The sequence below is a fragment of the Gossypium hirsutum genome, chromosome A10 (genome assembly GCF_007990345.1).
Source record: "Gossypium hirsutum isolate 1008001.06 chromosome A10, Gossypium_hirsutum_v2.1, whole genome shotgun sequence".
Lineage (NCBI taxonomy): Eukaryota > Viridiplantae > Streptophyta > Magnoliopsida > Malvales > Malvaceae > Gossypium > Gossypium hirsutum.
Window position 1 is genome coordinate 112434659 of NC_053433.1, and position 21414 is coordinate 112456072.

General features: G+C 33.5%; 3 protein-coding genes, 1 long non-coding RNA gene and 1 other non-coding gene across 7 annotated transcripts; 2 read left to right on the forward strand and 3 right to left on the reverse strand.

Annotated features, from left to right (window-relative positions):
- Window positions 1-1252: 1252 nt before the first annotated feature.
- LOC107934180 (uncharacterized) lies at window positions 1253-2222 on the forward strand. Its single transcript, XR_001693822.2, has 2 exons — window positions 1253-1569; window positions 1907-2222. It is a non-coding gene; the product is annotated as an uncharacterized lncRNA (long non-coding RNA).
- A 221-nt stretch (window positions 2223-2443) lies between these two features.
- On the reverse strand, window positions 2444-2559 carry LOC121209002 (U5 spliceosomal RNA). The gene has a single exon (XR_005904120.1). It is a non-coding gene; the product is annotated as a U5 spliceosomal RNA (small nuclear RNA).
- A 373-nt stretch (window positions 2560-2932) lies between these two features.
- Window positions 2933-6450, forward strand: LOC107934188 (uncharacterized). The gene is made up of 5 exons (XM_041078612.1): window positions 2933-3083; window positions 4731-4889; window positions 5223-5300; window positions 5848-5910; window positions 6007-6450. Exons 1-5 carry the CDS (start codon window positions 2933-2935, stop codon window positions 6030-6032), a joined length of 477 nt encoding a protein of 158 aa, XP_040934546.1. The 3' UTR covers window positions 6033-6450.
- Window positions 6451-7994: 1544 nt separating this feature from the next.
- LOC107934209 (uncharacterized) lies at window positions 7995-8993 on the reverse strand. The gene has a single exon (XM_016866586.2). The coding sequence runs from the start codon at window positions 8710-8712 to the stop codon at window positions 8104-8106; it is 609 nt and encodes a 202-aa protein (XP_016722075.1). The 5' UTR covers window positions 8713-8993; the 3' UTR covers window positions 7995-8103.
- A 75-nt stretch (window positions 8994-9068) lies between these two features.
- Window positions 9069-13303, reverse strand: LOC107930725 (protein RDM16). Of its 3 annotated transcripts, XM_041078119.1 has the most exons (7): window positions 12821-13284; window positions 11802-11852; window positions 11607-11730; window positions 11099-11524; window positions 10795-10989; window positions 10567-10718; window positions 9069-10084 (listed from the first exon to the last, which is right to left on the reverse strand). In XM_041078119.1, the coding sequence occupies exons 1-7, from the start codon at window positions 12850-12852 to the stop codon at window positions 9202-9204; spliced, it is 1863 nt and encodes a 620-aa protein (XP_040934053.1). In that variant the 5' UTR covers window positions 12853-13284; the 3' UTR covers window positions 9069-9201. The 3 variants fall into 3 exon arrangements, with proteins under 3 accessions (XP_040934053.1, XP_016717923.2, XP_040934054.1); XM_016862434.2 differs by having other exon boundaries at window positions 11607-11852; window positions 12821-13303; XM_041078120.1 differs by lacking the exon at window positions 12821-13284 and having other exon boundaries at window positions 11607-11725; window positions 11802-11850.
- Window positions 13304-21414: the final 8111 nt, after the last annotated feature.

Sequence of the window (21414 nt, forward strand, 5' to 3'; positions counted from 1 at the left end):
AAAATTGCCAATGAAAATAAAAAAAAAATAGCAATAGTAGAATAGTAATGTTCATGCGTAAATATAAATATAGGTATAATACATAAAACATAAACATAGATATAAAGAGATAAAATAAATATAGATTAAAATATAATAGCAATAATAGCAATAATAATAAATATTGATAATAAACAATAATAAAAGGAATAAAAATAATAGTAATAAAAATAGTGCTAATAGTCATAATAGTGATAATAATAATAGCATGATAAATATAAGAATAGTAAAATAATGATGTTAATACCTAAACATAAATATAGATATAATACCTAAAATATAGTAATAACTAAGATACAAGTAGGTAAGAAAAATAAATATATAAATGAAAAATAAATAATAAGAAAACAAATATAGATGGAAGCATAATAATAGTAATAGTACAATAGTAATAAAAATAATAAAAAAGGTAACAATAATATACTAAATAGTAAAGAAATAATAGTAACAGTAATTAAAATAATAATAATAATAGATAATAGATAATAATAATATATTAAATTAATCAATATAAAATTTAAAAGTAAATATATATATATATAATATACAAAAGTAAATAAATAACGAAATGCTAATAATAATAAAAATAAACAAACCAAAGATTAAAAAAAATAGATAGAGAAACATATAAAAAAGGGTTAAAAATTGAAAATAAAATAAAACATATAAAATAATGATAATAATAATTACAAATAGTAAAACATAATAATAATAATAATAATAATAACAGCAAGAATAAAAATAGTAATGATAATAGAAGATAATAATAATACTATAATAAATAATAGATTAAATTAATTAATTTAATTAAAATATTAAAAAAAGACTAAATCGAACCTAAAATAAAAGCTCGGGGCCAATTTGAAAATAAATAGAGAAGGAAAGGACTAAATCAAGCGCGCAAACAAAGAAGAGGGACTAGATAAGAAATTAAACCCCTTTTTTAGGCCCTTTTCGAAGCATCAATGGGTAAGGGTCTGATTGAAAACTAAATAAATTAAAAGGTAAAATTTATAAAAACGAAAATAACAAAAAGGACTTAATTGAAAAGATCCACAAAATAGGAAGGACTCGATCCGAAATATCCCGTCAAAGTAAAAACACGCGGATCCTCCAGCATATGGGTCGGGTCACACATGGGTTGTCCAAAACGGTGCCGTTTTGGCACCTGGACTTCCCCCAAAAACGGTGTCATTTTATTAACATATAAAGTCCCATTTTTTTAAAAAAAGAAGAATCTTATTTTCTTTCTTTTCCAGAAAACCAATAGCAGCCCTTTCTCCCACCATTTTCTTCATTTTCATCTATGCTAGGGTTTCAAAGAAACCCATTTCGCTGCCGCCATGAAGCCACCGTAGGTGGTGGTCGGGGCTACGCGAAAGGGGTTTTTTGACCCTGATTTTGGAGCACCCGAAGGCGATATTCTCCTTAGCCCAAGAAGACCAAAAGAAGAAGGTCCCCTCCTTCTCCCTTTCGAGTCCGTTTCCGACGACGGAGATGAACTCCGACGACGCGACCCTCGGGATCCTGGTAAGTTCCCTCTTCCCCTCTTCTTTATATTTTTATCCAAGAAAGAAGTAAAAAAAAGGAAAATAAATAACGAGAAAGGGGAAAAACCGAAAAAAAGCACAAGTAATAGGATTCCAAATTAACCTTTTGCTTTTTTATTCTTAATGCTCTGTGCTACCACTTTCTTTTAAAAAAACCTCCTTTTTAAAAAAAAAAATCGGTCCCCTTTCGTTCGATTTCCTTTTCGACTTTATAGCCGATTACAAAAGAAATATTTTTTAATCTCTGCTATTGCTTGCTGCTTCTGCTCTGTTTTGCTTCTCTTTTGCGTGCTTTCTGCTCTCTGTTTGTTTTGCAGGTGATGGGATGATGGGACGGAGGCAGTGCAAGTGGAGGCAAGTGGCCCTAGGGTTTGCTGCTTCTGTTTTTTTTTTTCTGCTGGTGGTTTGGGCTTGTTTGTAATCGGGTCTGGGTCTTTGGGGTTAGTTTTGGGCTTGGGTATATTGGGCTGATTTAGGCCTGGTCAAAATTGGACCGGTACAACCACTTTTCAGTTTTTTATAATAATTCCTAGGTTCTAAACTGAATTTATTTCAGTAAACAGGTTTCAATTTCATATTATGATTATCTTATGCTTAATTTTAATTATAGTAATACCATTTAATAGGTTTCAATGTGATACCATAATTATTTTATGCTTATCTGAACAATGGTAGTTAATTTGCGGTAACGAACGATCAATTTAAATAATTCACTTGTTGAACAAAGTAATGACAGTGGAGGGAACCGGGCAGCAAATAAAAACATTATCTGAAATTTCAAGCAAGCTAGCAGTGTTGGCAACCAAGAGAGGATCACTATCAAAAGAATATTTTTAACTAGAACTTGATGGGCCATTCCAGAAAGGAAATAGGCCTCCAAAAACATGCGTATGCCGCTATAAGCGGCGAGCATACTGTATTCTTTAATAAAAGGCGAAAGAATAGTTCGCTCTGTGCTCACAGCACGGCTCCATGCTTTTGCTAGTTTCATCTGCGCTTTTATTTATAAACCATGGTAGTAGAGTGGCATTGTCTGTCTCTAAGAAATGTGGGATTCTGCTCCTTTCTAAAGCTCTCTTAACTTCTTTTCTAGCTCTACTCTTCTGCCAAGTCACACACTTCTCCAACACATTTCTTCTTATTTTCCCCCTCTAATATAAATTTGCTTTTCACCATTGCTTTATACCGGTTCACCAGTCCAACAATTGTTTTAATAACATTAGTTTGAAACTAGATTATAACATGAACAAATCATTGAAAGATCAAACATATGTAATAACCCTCTGACTGAGTTCATAATAGTAACTTCAAAAACATCTAAATACTGAAATCAACATAAGGAAATGAGCAACGAGAATCTCTACATCAGTCAACAGCTTTTGCAGATTTCTGAACCTATCAGTGATGCATCAAGCATTTGTCATCATTTACAACACTTCTTCCTGGTCTTTTGGGTAAGGAACAGATCAGTAAAATCGGTCTTGGACTTTAGCGGTTGTCGAAACTTTTTTTTTTGAAAAAACGAGGAGTCGACTTTTATTTTAAGAATGAAAACGAAAAAAATGAGTCGCCACCAATCATTTTTTATAAAGTGTAATCGGGTCACCTCGAAAAGTAGTTATTTTCAATAAACAGTTTGATTTATTAAAACAACAATTTTAGCCTATGAAATTTAGAAAGATGAGTTCGGGAGTTGGTTACGCACGAGAAAGGATTAGCACCCTCGATACGCCCAAAATCAGTACCTAGTTGATTAATTAATGTCTTAGTGTCGAAAATTGAGAACTTTGAAGAAATTTAAAATACGATCCTTTGTTAAAAAGTTATTTAACTGAAAATTTTTCGAGAAAATGACATATTTCATGTTAATCGAGAAAAAGAATTACATTATATAAATTATGACGCAATGTCTTAAATCCTCGAAATGAGAATAAACCCCGAAAATTTTATTTATTTTGAAAGAAATTTAACTATTTTAGTTTTAGAAAGAAATCATATTCCGTAAGTTAGAACACGATCTTTTCTTAATTCCTGAGAATATTAAAAAATTTTAAAACGTTTCTTTGGTTCAGATTTATCGAGAAAATCGAAACTCCGTAAGTTAAGAAACGACTTTTCGAATTTCAAAATACGAAATATTGCTTATTTAAAACAACATTTTTAATGTATCGGGTAAAATGTAACACGAATTTGTAGTAAAAAATGTAAAAGTAGTAATGATAAATCACAGTACTAATATGCATAACAGAATGATAATAAACGCGATAATATAAATGAGCAAGCTAAAAAATTTAAAATTAAAAAAACCTAATAGTAAACAAAGAAATAAATAAATATTATGTAAAACAGTTTTTTTTTAAATAATATTGATAATAACGATAATAATATTAATAATAGTACTACAAATAATAAATAATTTGAATTTTGAAATTGTATAAAAAGGATATAAATAAATAAACAATGATAAAAAGTAATGATAAAATATAGTGTATTTAAAGAATAATAATAAGTAAATAAATACAAAAAAGAAATATGATAGTAATAGTAATAATATTAAATTAATTAATAATAAAATAATATGTAAATAAACACAAAAAGAAAATATAATTATAATAGTAATAATAATAATAATAATAGAAATAATATAGTAATAATAATAATAATGATAATAGTAATAATAATAATAATAATGATAGTAATAATAATAGTAATAATAATTATATTATTAAATTAACTAATTTAATAATAAAATAGCAATAAATAAAAAAGGACTAAATTGAACTTTTAAACAGCAATTTGAGGCAAATCAAAAATAAATAAAAAGGAAAAAGGACCAAGTTGCATGCACGAATAACAAAGAGGGACCAAAAGGGAAATTTTTCCTTCTCTTCCAAAACGCACAGCATAAGGGAGGACCAAATTGAAATCGAAATAAATAATGGGGTAAAAATTAAAAATAAGAAAACTTGATTGCAAAACCATAAAAAGCGGAAGGATCAAAAGAGAAAATAACCCATTTATGAAAAACGCGCGGATCCTATGCCAAAGCGGGTCGGGTCGCATGGATTGAGCATAAAACGACGTCGTTTTGAAGTTCAAGGGCCTAGGTTAAAACGACGTTGTTTTAGCCCTCTATTTAAGCAAATTTTTCAAAAAAAGAATTCATTTCAGCACCTGTTTTTAAAAAAAACCTTCCACCTTTTCTTTTTCTCTCTGCAGGGCCTGAGGGTCCAGTGGGAACTCCAGTTCCGGTCCGCCGCCGTCTACCACCGTGCACGGTGGCCAGAACTCGAAAAAAAGGTAATTTTTTTCTTTTTTATTACTTTTGATATATTTATATATATAAACTGTTTTTTAAAGGAAAATAAAGAAAATATAGGAGTATGCATATATATTCAAAGAAGGAAAATAAAGAAGAAGAAATAAAATAAATAAATAAAAAATAAATGAAAATAAAGACCTTAGCACGTTTTTATTTTCTTCCACTGCTTGCTGTTTTTTCGATTTGTTTGGTGTGTTTGAATCTGTTTTTAAATTCGATAAACCCCCCCCAAAATAATTACATTGCTTTTAGGCTTTTATATAGCCTTTTACAATTTGTTTGCTTAATGATTTCTCTACTCTTTTTTGCAGGTGCAAGTGGACGGAGCCATGACAGTGGCGGTGCTGCAGGCGCGCCAGTGGCGGTGGACGTGACAAGGGCAGACCTAGGTGCGACGCACTTAGGATTTTCTTTTGTTTTTTTGTGTTTTATGGTTTTGGGCTTAATTGAGCTTCAAGTTAGGCTGAATTGAGTTTAGTTTTTAAATTTGGTTTTGGGTCTTATGGATTGTTGGGTCAAGTTTGGGGTTGTATTAGTTTTGGGCTAATGGTTTTTTATTAGGTTTGATTTGGGTCTTGGGTTTGGTTTGGGTTGTTTGGTTTTGGGCCCGGTCAAAATTTGTGTCTTCCAGCGGTGACTTCAAGAGCTCCAAACCCTCAAACATAAACCAAACAAAAGCCATGGAACCTCCTATCTTTTTTAAAACAACTTATAAACAAACGGGATAATAATGTTCACATCATTCATTCCTACATTTACCACTTCCTCTTCCAAATCCTCGACTTGTTCGAGGTTGAAGTTATGGAGCATAGCTATTATAGAAATAGTCGAGATCGGTGTGACTGTCAGGTCGTCCATGATTGTATACGTAATGACCCCTTTCACAGAACCCTCCTTTGCAGTAGGTGATGATGTTGAAACCTTATTTGGTGGCAGGTGTACAAATGTTGCAGGGATTCATTGACTCCAGAGCAAGAAGGGCAAGTAGTTGTGGATCATGTGTGTAATACAAACAGCTCTCATCATACAGTCCATTATAACCATATGAACACTGGTAAAACCTGTGTTGTTGATGATTGAATGTTTGGCAACAAGACAGGAACATTGGCTGGCAAGCTTGAAGAATATTTAGGTTTCAACTACGTGTCCTTGTTTGTTGTTAGCAGAATGAATGAATCACTCAATTTTTCAACGCTCTCGTAAGGGTTTGCAAGACATACGACCATGCCCTCTTTTGCAAGCAACCTTATAACATATTGTCATAAGGTTGCTTCTGCATATAAGCTTCAAGCTCACAGTGGTGGTGGTGGAGGCCATGGATGGTATTAGTCGATATGAAATGGTGTGTATTGCAGTGAATCCCCGACCAGACACTGCTTTATAGAGGTTTCTTTTAGCAGAAATGATGCCTAGAGAGAATTGAAAAGGACACAAATGAACATTCACTAAGAGAACCCTCTAACTTTCCTGTAGTCATGTAATAAATAGCCAATAGTTTATGAATATTTTAATTATAATAAAAATAAATAGTTAAATTTCTATTCATTTATCAAAATTAAATAATCAATTATTAAGTTTTGCTACATGATGAGTCGTGTAAGAGCTTCCTACGATAATTAGACTATTTCTGAATGGTTTAAGTTGTTGAAATAATTGGTCCCTCAACTTATCGCAAAACTCATCAAAGAAAATAGCGATTCAATTTCATATTTCATAGCTAATGTTTTCCAATCGGATTATTATAATTATTGTAATAAATTCGAACTAGTATCAAAGATTGATTTTTGAATTTTATTATCCGTATCTACTATAATTTTACAGATAATGGAATAGATTTGGATATTCAAAGTTCAAACCGATTATCATCTTTACTTTTTAAAGTTTTTTTCTTGCTAAATTTGTATGTTTAGCGGGAAAAATTATTTTATGGACCATCCCTATCACATTATCAATGGTCTCTTTCTAATTGTTTAATGAAATTTCAACAAACTTTTTCATATTGTTGATACATAATTTTGATAATTTTTTTACCCTGAGCCTCAAATCCTGACCCATAAATCCTAAACCCTAAACCCTAAATCTTAAAAAAAATCAATGTTCAAGTTCAAGGTTTTTATTTTAGGGTTCAAGGTTCGAGTTCGGGATTTGAAATTCGAAATTAATTGCTAAAATGTCATTAAATAATTGAAAATAGACTATAAATGATATGGTAAGAAAGGTCTATAAATTAATTTCTCGTTTAAGAGGCTCAAGAACTTGACAGATAATTTATTTAATTCCGATAATAATATTTAGATTTAACGCAAATAATATACTGACTTTGATCTTAAGTAATTATACAAATTCGAATTCTGATACTATAGAAATTTGCAAATTTTCAAGACATTCCAACATATTTTGAGAAAAAAGCTCTCTGCAGGGGACCCAGGAAAGAAGTGCATGTATATGTATGTGTATAATAAGCTTAACTATGTATAATGAACCCTAAAAGAGTATAATCAACAATATTGTGTCCATTTTGCACAAAGAATAAAAAAAGATCACGTCTCTTCATAATTACTCATTTCCCCTCTACATGCCAAAGTTCCTTAAACCTCCATTACCAATTCATATATGTACATGTATATGCATACACACATATAACCCAACAACGAAGGCAAAAACTAAAACATCATTCATGGTTCCTCCTGCAAGACATCCTCCTCCACTACCTATGAAACCACATTCAAACACAAGCCATGCACAATTACCTTCTGCATTTGATCCTCCGAAAATGGCCTATCCGGGAGAAACAGCGCCTGCAAATGCCGATTCACAAAAATGTTGCTGTAAGGAGAAAAGCTCCGCCACTACCATCTTACCTTGTTGCTACATCTCACGAAACAGCTGTCGACCACTACCCAAGCATCGTAGACCCGGTGTTATCAAAGCAACAAGGCGCAATCTAGAAGCTAGAATCCTTACATTTCCTTAGGCAAAGCTTGCCCAAGTTGTATGTGTATAACAAGCTTAAAGCTCCACTACCAGTTGCATCAAAAATGAATTCATCACTCAAATACATATAATATATACACTAACATCAATGGCAAAAACTAAAACATCGTACTTAATAAATACTCATAATAAATCACATTATAAAATTACAAATTAACTTCATATTAACTAAAAACCCCAAAAAAATTCTTTTTTTTTTCAATTTTGAGGTGAAGAAGATTGAGAAGGTGGCCAAACACTAACTTTTTCTTTCTCGTACTTAACGAACAAAGCCCCAACTGCAGCTACAAAATAAATCTGAATAAAGATAATTGCTGGCGTATGATAACTTATCACGCTCTTACCCGTAGCCAATTCCACTAAAACCAAAGCCGTCAACCCGAGAATCGCGATCCTTCCGTTTATTCTCTCGCTATATGGGCTAAACCCGAAATCCACTTTCAACCCATTTGAAATCGCCTCTTTTAAAGGCACCGGAGGGAGGTAGATGGAGGAGGAAGACGACGAAGTTGATACGGATCCGGATTTCTTTGATTTTCGGCGCTCCGCTTTCTTGCCGGCTCCGATTCGGTAACGGAGGCGGACCTGGGAGAGACGGGATTCGAATGGGTCGGAGTCGGCTGAGGTCTCCGAGGAGGGCGAGGAGTCGGGTTCCGTTGATGAGTCAGCGTCGGAGTCAGGAGTGGCACGTGGTATAATGGAAATTTGGGGTTTGCGTAAAGCGAGGAAGAGTGCGCGTGAGGTTGGGAATGAGGTTGTCGCCGTTAGTTTGAGAGATGAAGCTGGTGGAGGAAGCGCTGCCGACATTTTCGGTGGTTGTTTCTTTCTTCACTTCAATCCACTTCTGTGTGTCGGATAAGAAACGGAATCTCTGTTTGTTTGTTTTTTTAATTTTTGATAAAAATAATAATTTATTTAGGTTGTGGATTTTTCTATTTTTTTAAGTGGTGGAATTTTTTTTGCCCCAATTATTTGCAATTTTTCTCATTGGAATTGCTGACCGCGGACAGACACTTCCAAGGAAATGTTCCGGTGGAATAATAATTTTATTTCGTTGTAGCATATAATTTTATTAATTCTCAATCCAATCCGATTCTGTTTAGATAATTATCCATCGAATCAATCTCGAATAGTCAATCGGATTGGGTTTTTGCAACTAAGGATAATTTAAAACCGGGAAAAGTTGATTAGCACAGAAGATGATAGAACAACTGCAGGAACGTAGTTCTTAATCACAACATTTCATAATATAAAGTCAAGCGGGAAAATACTTAGGAAAATTGCCTTTTAATAATATCAAAATTCATCGTCTGAGAAATTAACCGCAAGGTCCCAGTAATGGCCCACTCCAGCATCAGCAAAAACCTTTCTTGCAGCTGCTTCAGTGATGCACTCATGAACAGAAAATCTGCTGAAACTTGATTTAGCAACGCTACCTTGCCAGACTAACACACACTTGTTAGGGGGTTTCTCTTCATCTTCGTCTCCATCATCATCATTGTCATTTACAGCTTCAGCCCAGTTTATTCGCCTAAGCATGAGCTTCCCGTACCTCTTGATGGACTTGCTTCCACCTTCCACAACTACAACGCTAATACCCTCGGAGATCACAGCACAACCGGTTAACCGGTTTTCTTGGGCATTAACATCAACTTTAAAGCGGGTCTTGGGATGTGAGAGGTCATTGATCCTGTAAACCGAAACAATGGTCTCCACCGTGTTTGGGTCATCGAAAAGCTTCCTCTCTTTCTTCTCGCGGCGCTCAGCAGGGGTAAGCTTGCGAGCGATGTTTCTATCCACATGAGCCTGTTCCCGCTCGGCAGCAGCACTACGGATTTCCATTTCAAGCTTAGTAGGATCTTGGGTAGCTTCAGATCCTAGAACTTTCATTAAATTGCTCAACTTAACTTTTGGCTTGGGAGGTTCTATTAGGCCCTGTCTAATCATCTCCTGTTTATCCTTTTCCCTTGCCAGCCGTCGCTGAGTGCGAAGTTTCTTTTGCTCCTTTTTTGTTAGCTTCAGGGGCTGAGGCGGAGGAGGAGCTGGCTCAGCAGGAGGCTCAATTGGTTTGGGATGCTCAATATAAATAGTAATCTTCTCCTTCTTCAGCTTATCTTTGGACATAACACCATCATCAGCGATGTCATCATAAGAACCAGAAACTAGAATAGGCAGATCCCTGAAAAACAACAATAAACATTCCACCAGACATACAAACAATGAGAGAAAATGAAATGACAGTTCTAACTTGTAATGTCCCCTTTAAATTTTTAAATGATGAAATTACATATAAGATTGGAAATAGATGCCAAGGCTTTTCAGCTTTAAAAATATGATGAAGTTGCATGCCTTGACTCAGCTTGAATATTATCAACAAAATCCACATAGCCTTAACTAACATTGGTATCCAAACAAAATACTCATAAAGAATGAAAATGCAACCCAATATTTACAGCCAGCAGCAAGTAAAACAGCAGCGACTGCTACGAAGAACTGCATTTCAGCAATAAATAAATCTTCCTCACATATAACACCAGCTGGATGGATTATTTGGGTTTAGTTTGACAACATGTTGAATCAACAAATATCTCCTAAGTGATTTAATTAATTAGAGGTATGTGAGCTTAAAGGTGTACAATAATGAAAGTATCATGAACTTACCACCACTCTATTTCAGGAATTGGGTCTTTCAATTTCTCCTTTGTTATTCTTTCTGAAACCTCAATCAAATTTGGATTTATATCAGCCTTTGCCTTTGCCAACTGTGCTTGCTTTGCCTTTAGCTCTTTTGCTTTTGCTTCACCAAATTGACTCTGTAATGGATAGATAATAATCTCAAAACCAGACAAAAAACTGATGGAAGAATCAGAGAGAGAGAGAACACAATACCTTCAATTTGATGATCTCAGCATCTTTCGACCATTTCCCTTCCTCTACAAACTGAAAAGTCATCCTTTTTGGCCTAAGAAGCTTATCTTTATTGATTCCCATCCTCACATCAAAATGTGGATTTGATTCTGCATCCACCTCTAGCTCAGGTTTAAGGATCTGGAATGCATCTTTCTTTTGCTTGTTAATATTGACCTGGAAAAATCAAATGGATCAGTTAAAGGCAGGCCCTGAAAGTAGCACACAATTGCACTGGAAGTAAGAACATAAGAAACATTGCACCAAGACCAGAAAATTGACAAACCTTGAGGGTGCTAAGATTACTTGGTTTGGTTGCATTTATGAGGTTACCATGTTCATCAATTTCTCTACCAAGTGCATCGACACGTAGAACAGGTGCCTTGGTGGGTTTCTGAGGAACCAGAGTATCTGCTTGCACCTGTCCAGGGAACAAGTTTATTAGAGGAGCAAACTGAGGGTCCTGGCGGAATCCCATCTTAGCAGCCAATTCTTGAGCACGTTTAACAGCTTCTAAGTTTGATATTGAAGCAAGACCAGGAACAGCAGCCACCCCACCAGCTGGTGGCTTCATAGAAGCTGCTGCTGCAGAGGTAGAAGGAAGCACTGACGAGCTTGATGGTCCACTTGCAATTGCTGTAGTCACTGATGAGACTGGTCCCTGAACTGTTACACTAGTCGCCACTGAACTGGAGCCTGTGCCTTTATTCAACTACATATAATAATACCAATACAACATGAATATTTCAACCTTCAAACCTTCAGGACCAAAAGCAAAAAGATTAAGAACTTACCAAAGGTATCTTCTTCAGTTTCTCTGCTAAATCTTTCTGCATTTGTAAAGCCTTTTTAGCTTTGGCTAAGGCATCAAGAGAGAGATTGCCACCACTTCTCCCAACAGCAGCAGAGCCATCTGTACTAGATCCAGGAACCTCATGAGATCCGGTAATACTATATGCTTTATTTTCAGCAGTAGAAACGGAAGATACCTTGGTAGACGGCGAGTGACCAGTCCTTGGTAATGATGCCAGAGCAGCACCCTGCAGGTATGGGAAAAGTAAATTCACATCAGCATAAACACTTACAAGTTCAGCAACATGCTAGAAAATTTAGCAAAGGGAACAAACTCCTATATAATATTTCAGATCTCATTCTAACAATTGATGCATTAGCTAATCTCTCAGCTGTCTAGGTATGCTTAAGTAAGCATACAGTAAAATCAACAACTGTGAAATATTACATCAACAATAGGGTCAAAGAAAGATCTCTAAGGAGAGAAGTTAATCAAATCTGTGACATTATAAAATCTACTTTCTACAAGCCTCAAATATGCTGCAAAAGTAAGAAGGAAACAACTATGCCTCCTCCAGCTATATAACCCTCTAAACAAGCAACTCAACGAAAGAAAAAGAAAAGAGAAAATTTGATAAACTTCTTCTACAATTTATGTACAAAGAACTAAATCACCACAACACGGAACAGAATTATACAATATCCACCTAGAATAGTCATTTGAAAAACAAGGAAAAGATTTTTACCTGTAACTAATGTATAACATGAAGAGAATTCAAAGTTCAAACAGGCACAAAACCACATAAGTTCTAAGGAACCAGACCATGTTTTCTACTCAAAACACTACTTATATACAATTCCACATAAATTAAGTTCATAGGAACTTCAAAAGGATACAGATTACTAGGAAACAAAGAAATAAGGTTAATGCTCCATTAAAATAATTATTTTGCTACTTGGTTTTGTTGTATTTGCTTTTTATTTCCTAAAATTTACTTCAAATAAAAGAAAATGGAGAACAAAATAAAAATACTAATAATGAAGTTCTAAACTCAACAAGCTTAGTATATATGCAACTATAAACTTCATGCATTTAGCAATTTTTAATTACTTAAATTTCTTATATGGTTTTGCATTTAAATGGCATTTTATTGCTTTTTCGCTTCAGAGAGTAATAAAATAGATATCAAATTAAAGCAAAATTAGAAAGAATTACATTTTGAACTGGATCACCACCACTGGCAGCATTGGAGAACTCAATTTCTTCTTCTTTTGCTTTATCCCCAAATTTTCTTCTCTCTCTTTTTACCTCTCTATTTCCTTCAGTAACTTTGGCCCTCTTCTCTCCTCTCTCCTCACTCTCTTCCCTCTCTTTCCTCTTCTTCTTCGCTTCAGCTTCAGCTTCCTCGTAGGAATCCTCACGATGCTTCCTATCCCTCGAACCCTCCCTCTCGAAAGATCTCTCGCGTTCTTCACGGCGCGATGATGAAGATTTACGATCCGAACGACGGTGGGAATCGTGGCTGTGGTGGTGGTCAGAGTCGCCGTGGTGGCTGCGGTGGTGCTTGTCATGGTGGTCCCGGGACCGTTTGGTTGCGGGTTTCTCTTTGTCCATTCCAGGGATTAGGGATTTCAGAGAGGGTTTTGGTTGTCCCTCTCTTCGCTATTTTTTCTATTTCTACCGCTTTCGTTGGGAACTGTTCTAAAATATCTTTAAGCCAAGCGGCGTCGTTTTAGTCAAACTGACTTCCCCGACTCGTTTTGAGCTGGGGTTGGTTTAAATTTTTCAACCTGAATCAATTCGACCCGCTTGTTTTATTATTTAAAATAATATTTAAAAAGTTCAGCAAATTAGTCGAGTTCAAGTTCGTGAACAAACCTGAAATTCTTTTTTTGAATTAAGCCTTAATCCTGCTTGGCCCAGCCCATTAACTTTTTTTTTAGATTATCTAAACATTTCGTAATTTGAGTAAACTGCAGTAGTAGTTATTAATACATGGTATCCACAAAGGTGGATAAGAAAAAAAAAAGAGACAGTGTCAAGAAAGGTTAGTGTAACTATTCTAGAGTTAAAAGTTGGAAAAGTAGGAGCTAAAAAAAAAAGGGGTCGAACTTAATGTGTTAGGGTTTTGTATGTAGAGAGAAGTCCTTTTACTATGTTGCACCTTAAGGTCTTTATAAGTAAGTGAGAGTTTCCGAATGGTCTCCTCTTTAAGGAGATCATATCCATTAATAGTGGATAGCTTAAAAAAGGGTCTTATTGAATGGTTAAGGATGGATAATCCCTCATTGGGGGTACAAGGCACACGAGTGGTCGGTTACTGAATGGCCATCCAAACAGTACAAGGCAGAAGGTCGCTTGCGAGTGTCGCTTTGGCAGGTTATCATGTTGCCACATGTCATTAACGGAGTAGAGGTATAACAATACTCCTCCCAATCGAGAGGTAGGTTATAAAGTGACTTTGCCTCAAGACCATCCGTAAGTTATCCTCGAGACAAACGCAAACAACCCTCCGCATTGCACCATCTGAATGGTCACTTAGTGATCGACTACCTGCATGCCTTGTATCCCTAAATGCAAAATTGTCCATCCTTAACCACCTGGTAGGACCCTCAAGGCATCTGCTATTAATGGATATGATATTCTCAAAAGAGGACCACCTAGGAATCCTTACTTACATATAAATACCCCAAGGTGTAGCATAGTAGTGGCACTCTTCTCCACACATAAAACCCTAACACACTAAGTTCGGACCTTCTCTACTTAAGCCCCCTACTTTTTCAACTCTTGACCCTAGAATAGAAGAACCAACTTTCCTCCTTCTTCACCTCTATAGATACCATTTATCGACAGTAGTCACCCAACTATGGATTTTTTTTCTTTTTTGGTCACCTAACTATGAAAAGTTATAAAATGGTCACCCAACTATTAGTATCTTTTTCTCTTGGTCACCGAATTATGAAAAGTTACAAAATGATTACTTAATTATTCAATATTTTCTTTTTTGGTCACCCAACTAACTAGGATTTTTGGGTGCTTCTATTTTTAAGTTAGCCAGCTAGTAACAAAAAAAACAAAAAAAACAAAATTAAATAGTTAGATGACCATTTTATAACAATTAAAAATATAATTTTATTTGCTTCAAAATAAAAAATAAAACAATTAATCTAAATTCGAGTCGAAGTCAGAGTCAGAGTCAGAGTCAGGTCTCCTGTTAAATTTCGAATTTGGGGCAGATTTTTTTCTTTAAGAGTTGGGGTTGAGATGATTTATCAAGGTTCGAGGTGAGTAAAAATCTACCCTACCCCGTTATCATCACTACCCAACACTTATTGGTAAATCATATCTCCTTATACTAGAATTGAATATGCACCCTAAGTAATCCTAATTCAAAATCCTATCTGAATATTTTTACTCATAGAACTAACATGGCCATGTGTTTGTCATGTTCTTCATAAATATTTATATAGAACTTCTTAATTATTCTTGATAAAGTAGTACCACTTTTTATGTTCATATACATAGAGTTTATTTTTTATTTATTGCTTTAGACAATAAATAATCAATGAATTATGTTAAAAGGATTTAACTCATCTTCTGTATGCAATGGATCACACTAGTTTTCATAACATTATTGTTTAAAGTGGATTTTATTAGTGCATCACATAATAATAATTTGTTTTTATCCTTTTTACTTTATAATTAAACTTTTTTTATTAAAAATTGGGTTCCCATTATTAATATCTAATAAAAGGTTTTAAGCTCATTTGTTTTGTACTAATACGTACCAAATCCCTTGGTAATCATTTAGGTGAAAGATATACCAAATTGTTATTAGATTTTTGACATATGTAATGGTAATTAATCCGTTAGAGTTTGTTTCTTTAATATAGTCAAGCTTTATGCTAATATGTCTAGATTTTTCGTTGTATGCTTTAAAGAAAACAACCGAATTCTGTAAGAACAATATGAGCGGTTATAATTGCTAAATGTGAAAACTAAAGAATATAACACAAAAGCAATTGATTATACAATTCAATTTCCACTCTACAGGGTATTGCCTAGAGATACAATCCACTATCTTTAATCTCATCTAAACAATGATTTAAGTCATACCATTTATCAATGTATCAACCTCATTTTTACACCTAAGATTTAGATATCTTTCCACTGAGTTTTCCTCTCAGAAAATTTAGATTATAAAACTAAGTGACACACTTGTTTTACTTACAAACATCACTCTCAAACACAATTCCTAATAAACAAATTAAGTGTTAAAAACTCTTTGTTCATTATATCCATGTAAGTCTTGAAAATAAAGCTTTTTGTACTTGCTAACATAAAGATGAATCACAATCACAATCCCCACAAATATAGCCTCAAAATAGTATTGAGAGTATCCTAATAAAGGTTAGGATTATTTATATATCTTTAAGATATGTAACACCCCGTACCCGAGACCGTCGCCGGAGTCGAACACGAGGTGTTGATAGACTTAATTCATTACTTAAACAGCTCAAACAATTTATTTTTAAAATTTTCAGTCAAGCTAACAATCTGCGTCATAGTCGCTTAAAAATTCATATCTCCAGTTACGAAACTCGAAATCCAATTCCGTAAATTTTCCCTGAAACTAGACTCATATATATATTTACTAATTTTTTTATAGAATTTTTGGCCGAGCAAATTAGTACAGTTTATTAGTTAAAGTCTCCCCTGTTTCATAGTTTGGCTCCTCTGACCTCTGTGTATTACGAATCAAATATCTCCCTGTACAGAGTTTCAATGACTATACTGTTTGCTTCTAATAAAACTAGACTCAATAAGAAATCTGTACATATAAATTATGACTTCTAATTATCTTTGAAAAATTTATGGTGAATTTCCAAAGTCAGAACAAGGGATCCAGAAATTGCTCTGGCCCTGTTTCACAAAAATTTAAACATCTCATAAAATATAACTCATATACCTGTTTTGTTCCATCCATATGAAAATAGACTCATAATTCTTCAATTCCATATATTATTCATCATCTAATTGTATCTCTACTATTTTTAGTGATTTTTCAAACTCACGTCACTACTGCTGTCTGAATCTATTTTATGGTAAATTTTACCTATTTCATGGTTTCCATGGATTAGCTAGCAATTTAGCATACATAATACCAAATATGATCATGATTAGCCATTCCAATGGCTAATCATTACCAAGCATTTCCATACCACTCAATAACCATATCATAAGGCCATATACAAAAAATGATTATAATGCTATACATGCCATACTCAAAATATACAAGCCATTATGCCAATATGGTATACGGATAGTGTGAGCGTGCCGCCCATTTCCGATTTCCGAGCTGACTTGTCAACACTACAAGGAATGAAAAGGAGGGAGTAAGCATAAATGCTTAGTAAGTTCACATGCAAATAGCAAGCAACATAACTATATAAGCAAACATAAAACATCATTTGCATAATCATCACCGAGACATTCATATCACATTTTCTAAATATCATTCATCATCTTACGATCTTACCGTTGTTGTATCTATTTCCAACCCGAGGGTTAAGAACATACCTGCCTAAAGTGTCCATTTCACAACACTTACCAATACGTCCCTTTCATCTCGAGTATTCCTCCGTTTGAGTAGAATTTTACCCGTTGAACACATCGGAATATAATTCGGATACATGGAAAGTTTGCACATAAGTGCCACATATGTAGCCAAGCTACTATGTAACCCGCTCATAAGTGAACTCGGACTCAACTCAACGAGCTCGGGCGTTCGCATCCATGAGTGAACTCGGACTCAACTCAACGAGTTCGGATGCCTAGTTACATCTCTCGAACTCGGACTCAACTCAACGAGTTCGGACATTTGCATCCATAAGTGAACTCGGACTCAACTCAACGAGTTCGGATGCTCAACCATCCTAGTGACATGTCACTTTTATCCTAATCTATTCCTAAGGTTCAATCGGGCGTTTTCCTCGATCACTCATCTTTGCCATCTTCCACGGAATATCGAATTTGATACTTCGGTGATAGTTCATACTCATCAAGTAATTCACATAATTACATATTATTCAACAAAAACCACAAAGCATAATATTTCATGATAATAATCAGCATCATATCATATAAACAACATTAAATTGCTTAAAATGACAATTATGTTACTACATTTACACATGAACTTACCTCGTATGCGAAAATGGCTACTTTTACCATTTCGTCCACAACTTGGTATTTTCCCTATTTTAGCCCGAATTTTAGTTTTCCTTGCTCTATCATTTAAAATATAGTCTAATTAGGACTCACATTATTAAAATTGACCCAAAATCATATTTTGGCAAAATTACAAATTTGCCCCTAAACTTTTGCATATTTACACTTTTGCCCCAAAGCTCGTAAATTAAACTTCAGCCTATTTTCATATGTTTTATGACATGCTGATCATTTTTCCCTTCTATGGCAACATCAAATTGTCACTCTAACAGGTACTTATGACTATTAGGTATTTTTACCGATTAAGCACTTTTGCTAGTTTTCGCTTAAAACCGAGTAGCACAAGTTGTCTAACATAATTTAAAACTTCATATTCTATCATAAAACAACAAAATACACAAATTTCACCCATGGGTATTTTTCCAAATATGAACCTTGGGTTGAATTATTGCTAGCATAAGCTTAATTGAGCTACCGGGACTCCAAAAACGTAAAGAACTTGAAAAACGGGGCTAGAATGGACTTACAATCGAGCTTGGAAGCTTGAAAAACCCTAGCCATGGTTTCTCCTTGCTATATTCGGCCATGGGGTTGAAGATGAGCAAAATTGGCTGTTAATTTTGTATTTTAATTCATTTTACCCCTAAATGACCAAAATGCCCTTACTACTAAACTTTCCAAAAATTCCATCCATGTCCAATTTTTGTCCATAGACTTAGAAATTGGTAAAATTGCTATTTAAGACCTCCTAATTAATATTTCAAAACAATTTCATACTAGAAACTTCTAGAATGCAAGTTTTGCAAATTATTCGATTTAGTCCCTAATTTTAATTTAAGCACTTTATGCATAAAATTTCTTCACGAAATTTTCACACAATCATGCAATCATATCATAAACCTCAAAATAATCATAAAATAATTATTTCTATCTCGGACTTTGTGGTCACGAAACCACTATTCCGACTAGGCCCAAAATCAGGATATTACAAGATAAGTTTTCAAGTTAGTCGATCCAATCTCCTTAATAAAAGGGATCTAATTCGACCCGATGCACAATTATTTAATGCTCCAAATGATCAATATTCAAATATGAGACAACATGCATCCACGAGATCAATAAGATCATGGCCCAACTATTTTGTTTAAAAAAATTATCAATTTCAAACAAGGCAAGTTATGAAACCTGAGTAATTACAAGTGCAAGTCTAACTTCAAAGAATTTTAGTATTATTTTCCTTTTAATTTTCAACAATTGATTTGTAATTATTTAAACTTCTCAAAAGCTTCATCTTTTGTTTTAATAAAAAGCATAGGTGAAATGAAAATAATCATTAATGAACATTATAAGTTTAACTTTTATCTCGACGTACATTCAATTTAACTGATCATTTTCCAATGACCTTAGATACATTGTAGTTTTCATTAGGATCTATTCCGGTCTTCTACATTTTTCACATGTTTTGAATTGTCTTTTGTTGTTGCACACATAAATATTAACTCCAGAATCCAACCACCATTTGGAAGATTCTATTGTAGTAGCCATATGAGCTTCATTCTCCATGCGAATTTGCATTTAGCTACCATTGCAATATGTTTCTTCATATATTGTTCAACATGATTGGTTGTGTTTGTACCTACAGAACCATAAGTAGTCTTTTTTTTTCTAAAAAAAATTAATCTGCAATCTCCTATAAAATGCCATTTCTTTCTACAATAGAAACACATTTCATTAGTACTTCTTTCTTTAGTTCATTTGAATTATATCTTTCAAATTCAATGCTCTTTTTATCTTTCAAGATCTTTTTTCACTAATAAAATTTCCATTCAAACAATAATGAGTGCATCTCGAGTGATTTTTAACCTCAATTTCACTTAATTTGCAGGTCAGAATTTGCAACTCAAGTACTTGATTTACAATAAATTTTATACCAGCAATGGTAAATTCAAAAGATCTCAATGTAAGAAACATTTTTATATATTTCTTCTTGTTTCCATAAGTGTTATCAAGTGCAATTCATGTTGCTTTCAATGAAATCATATTTCTATAGAGGTCATACAGTTGATAGATACGGAAATTTAATACATATTTGCAACAAATGTGCTCCTCTTTTAGGCTTTTTACTTTTTTCATTTATTGTAGCTTTAGAATCTATTGGTATCTCTTTTGGAAGTGGCTGGAGATTCAGATGAAAAACACAAAAAATCTTCAATGTAGATAATAAAGCCACCATATTGTCTTTTTGTCTTATGTAATTTGCCATATTAAACATATCTAACTTGACCACTTCTTGATTTTGGAAATGAACTTTCACTACCGAATTATATAAATTAAAAAAATATATTATTTATTCACTTTATAATCAATATTTGTTAATAATGTATGACTACTAACATTGCTAAATACTAACACTAAACATAAAGCTTCTGTGGTTAATCCTTCTAATGACAGGATGCCTTTATTTCTGAAAATCACAATAAAACAATTAATTATCAGCAATCATATCATATTAAAAGTGTTGCCACCCTCATAATAAGGATAATATGACGAAACTCACAAAGCAAGCAAATATAGCCTTTCATGTAAAAAATGCTAAGTTTTCAATCTACTAATATTTTACTCAACTTTATTTTAACCTTCATCTTGTCAATACTTAGGTTTCATTTGGATTCTATCAAAACATTCGTGCACAACTTGTAAGACAATTTCCATTTCAAATTCATCATAATTTGATATTTGGATAAAGATACAATGATAGGTTTTATCAACCGAACTCTTATTTTTCAATTAGAGGTAAGAAAGTCCATTGGATTCAATAGGCCCTTTATTTGACAATACTAACATTGATCATTTTATTTTTGTTACATGTGATTGTGATACCAATAGAATGTGTGAATGATAAAAATGTAATTGTTACGAAAATTATTTTACAATGTTAATGTTATTTTATAAAATTGTCCTTATTAAATATAATATAGTGTTCATATATTTTAACGATTTTTATTCACAAATATTTGTATTAATTTAAAAGATATGATTTTCTCACATTTTAATTAGATCTGTTGCATGAATGCAGTTAAAAACAACTTGCATATTCCTCAGTATTGTGAAGATGTACAAATTTGCAAGCTTTTTTTTCTCATTACATTTAGATATAAATTAAAGTGTATCCATATATTAGATATATGTATTAATATTATCTTAATACTAAAATTTGATATCAATTAAAAAATATTTTAAAAGATAGTAAAGAAAATAAAGATATTTGCCTAGTGATACAACTATGACTTGTTAAAAAGGGGAACAATAAGGAAATTGAATATCCTAAACCAAAAAATAAGACACATTTGGAAGGGAAAGAATCAATGTGAGAGATTTTAAAGGGATCAAATTATGAGCGGTTGGTGAATGATTGACGTGGAGGAAAAAATTAATGGTGAGCCAATCATGAAGGCTAATGGAAAAGAGCCACAATCTACCACTGAAAAAGATCGATCCAAGGAGATAGGGGTAAGAGAAAGTAAGGGAAATGAGCCTTGGATCCCACCTAATTTCAATTTGGTCATTATTAGTTCTAC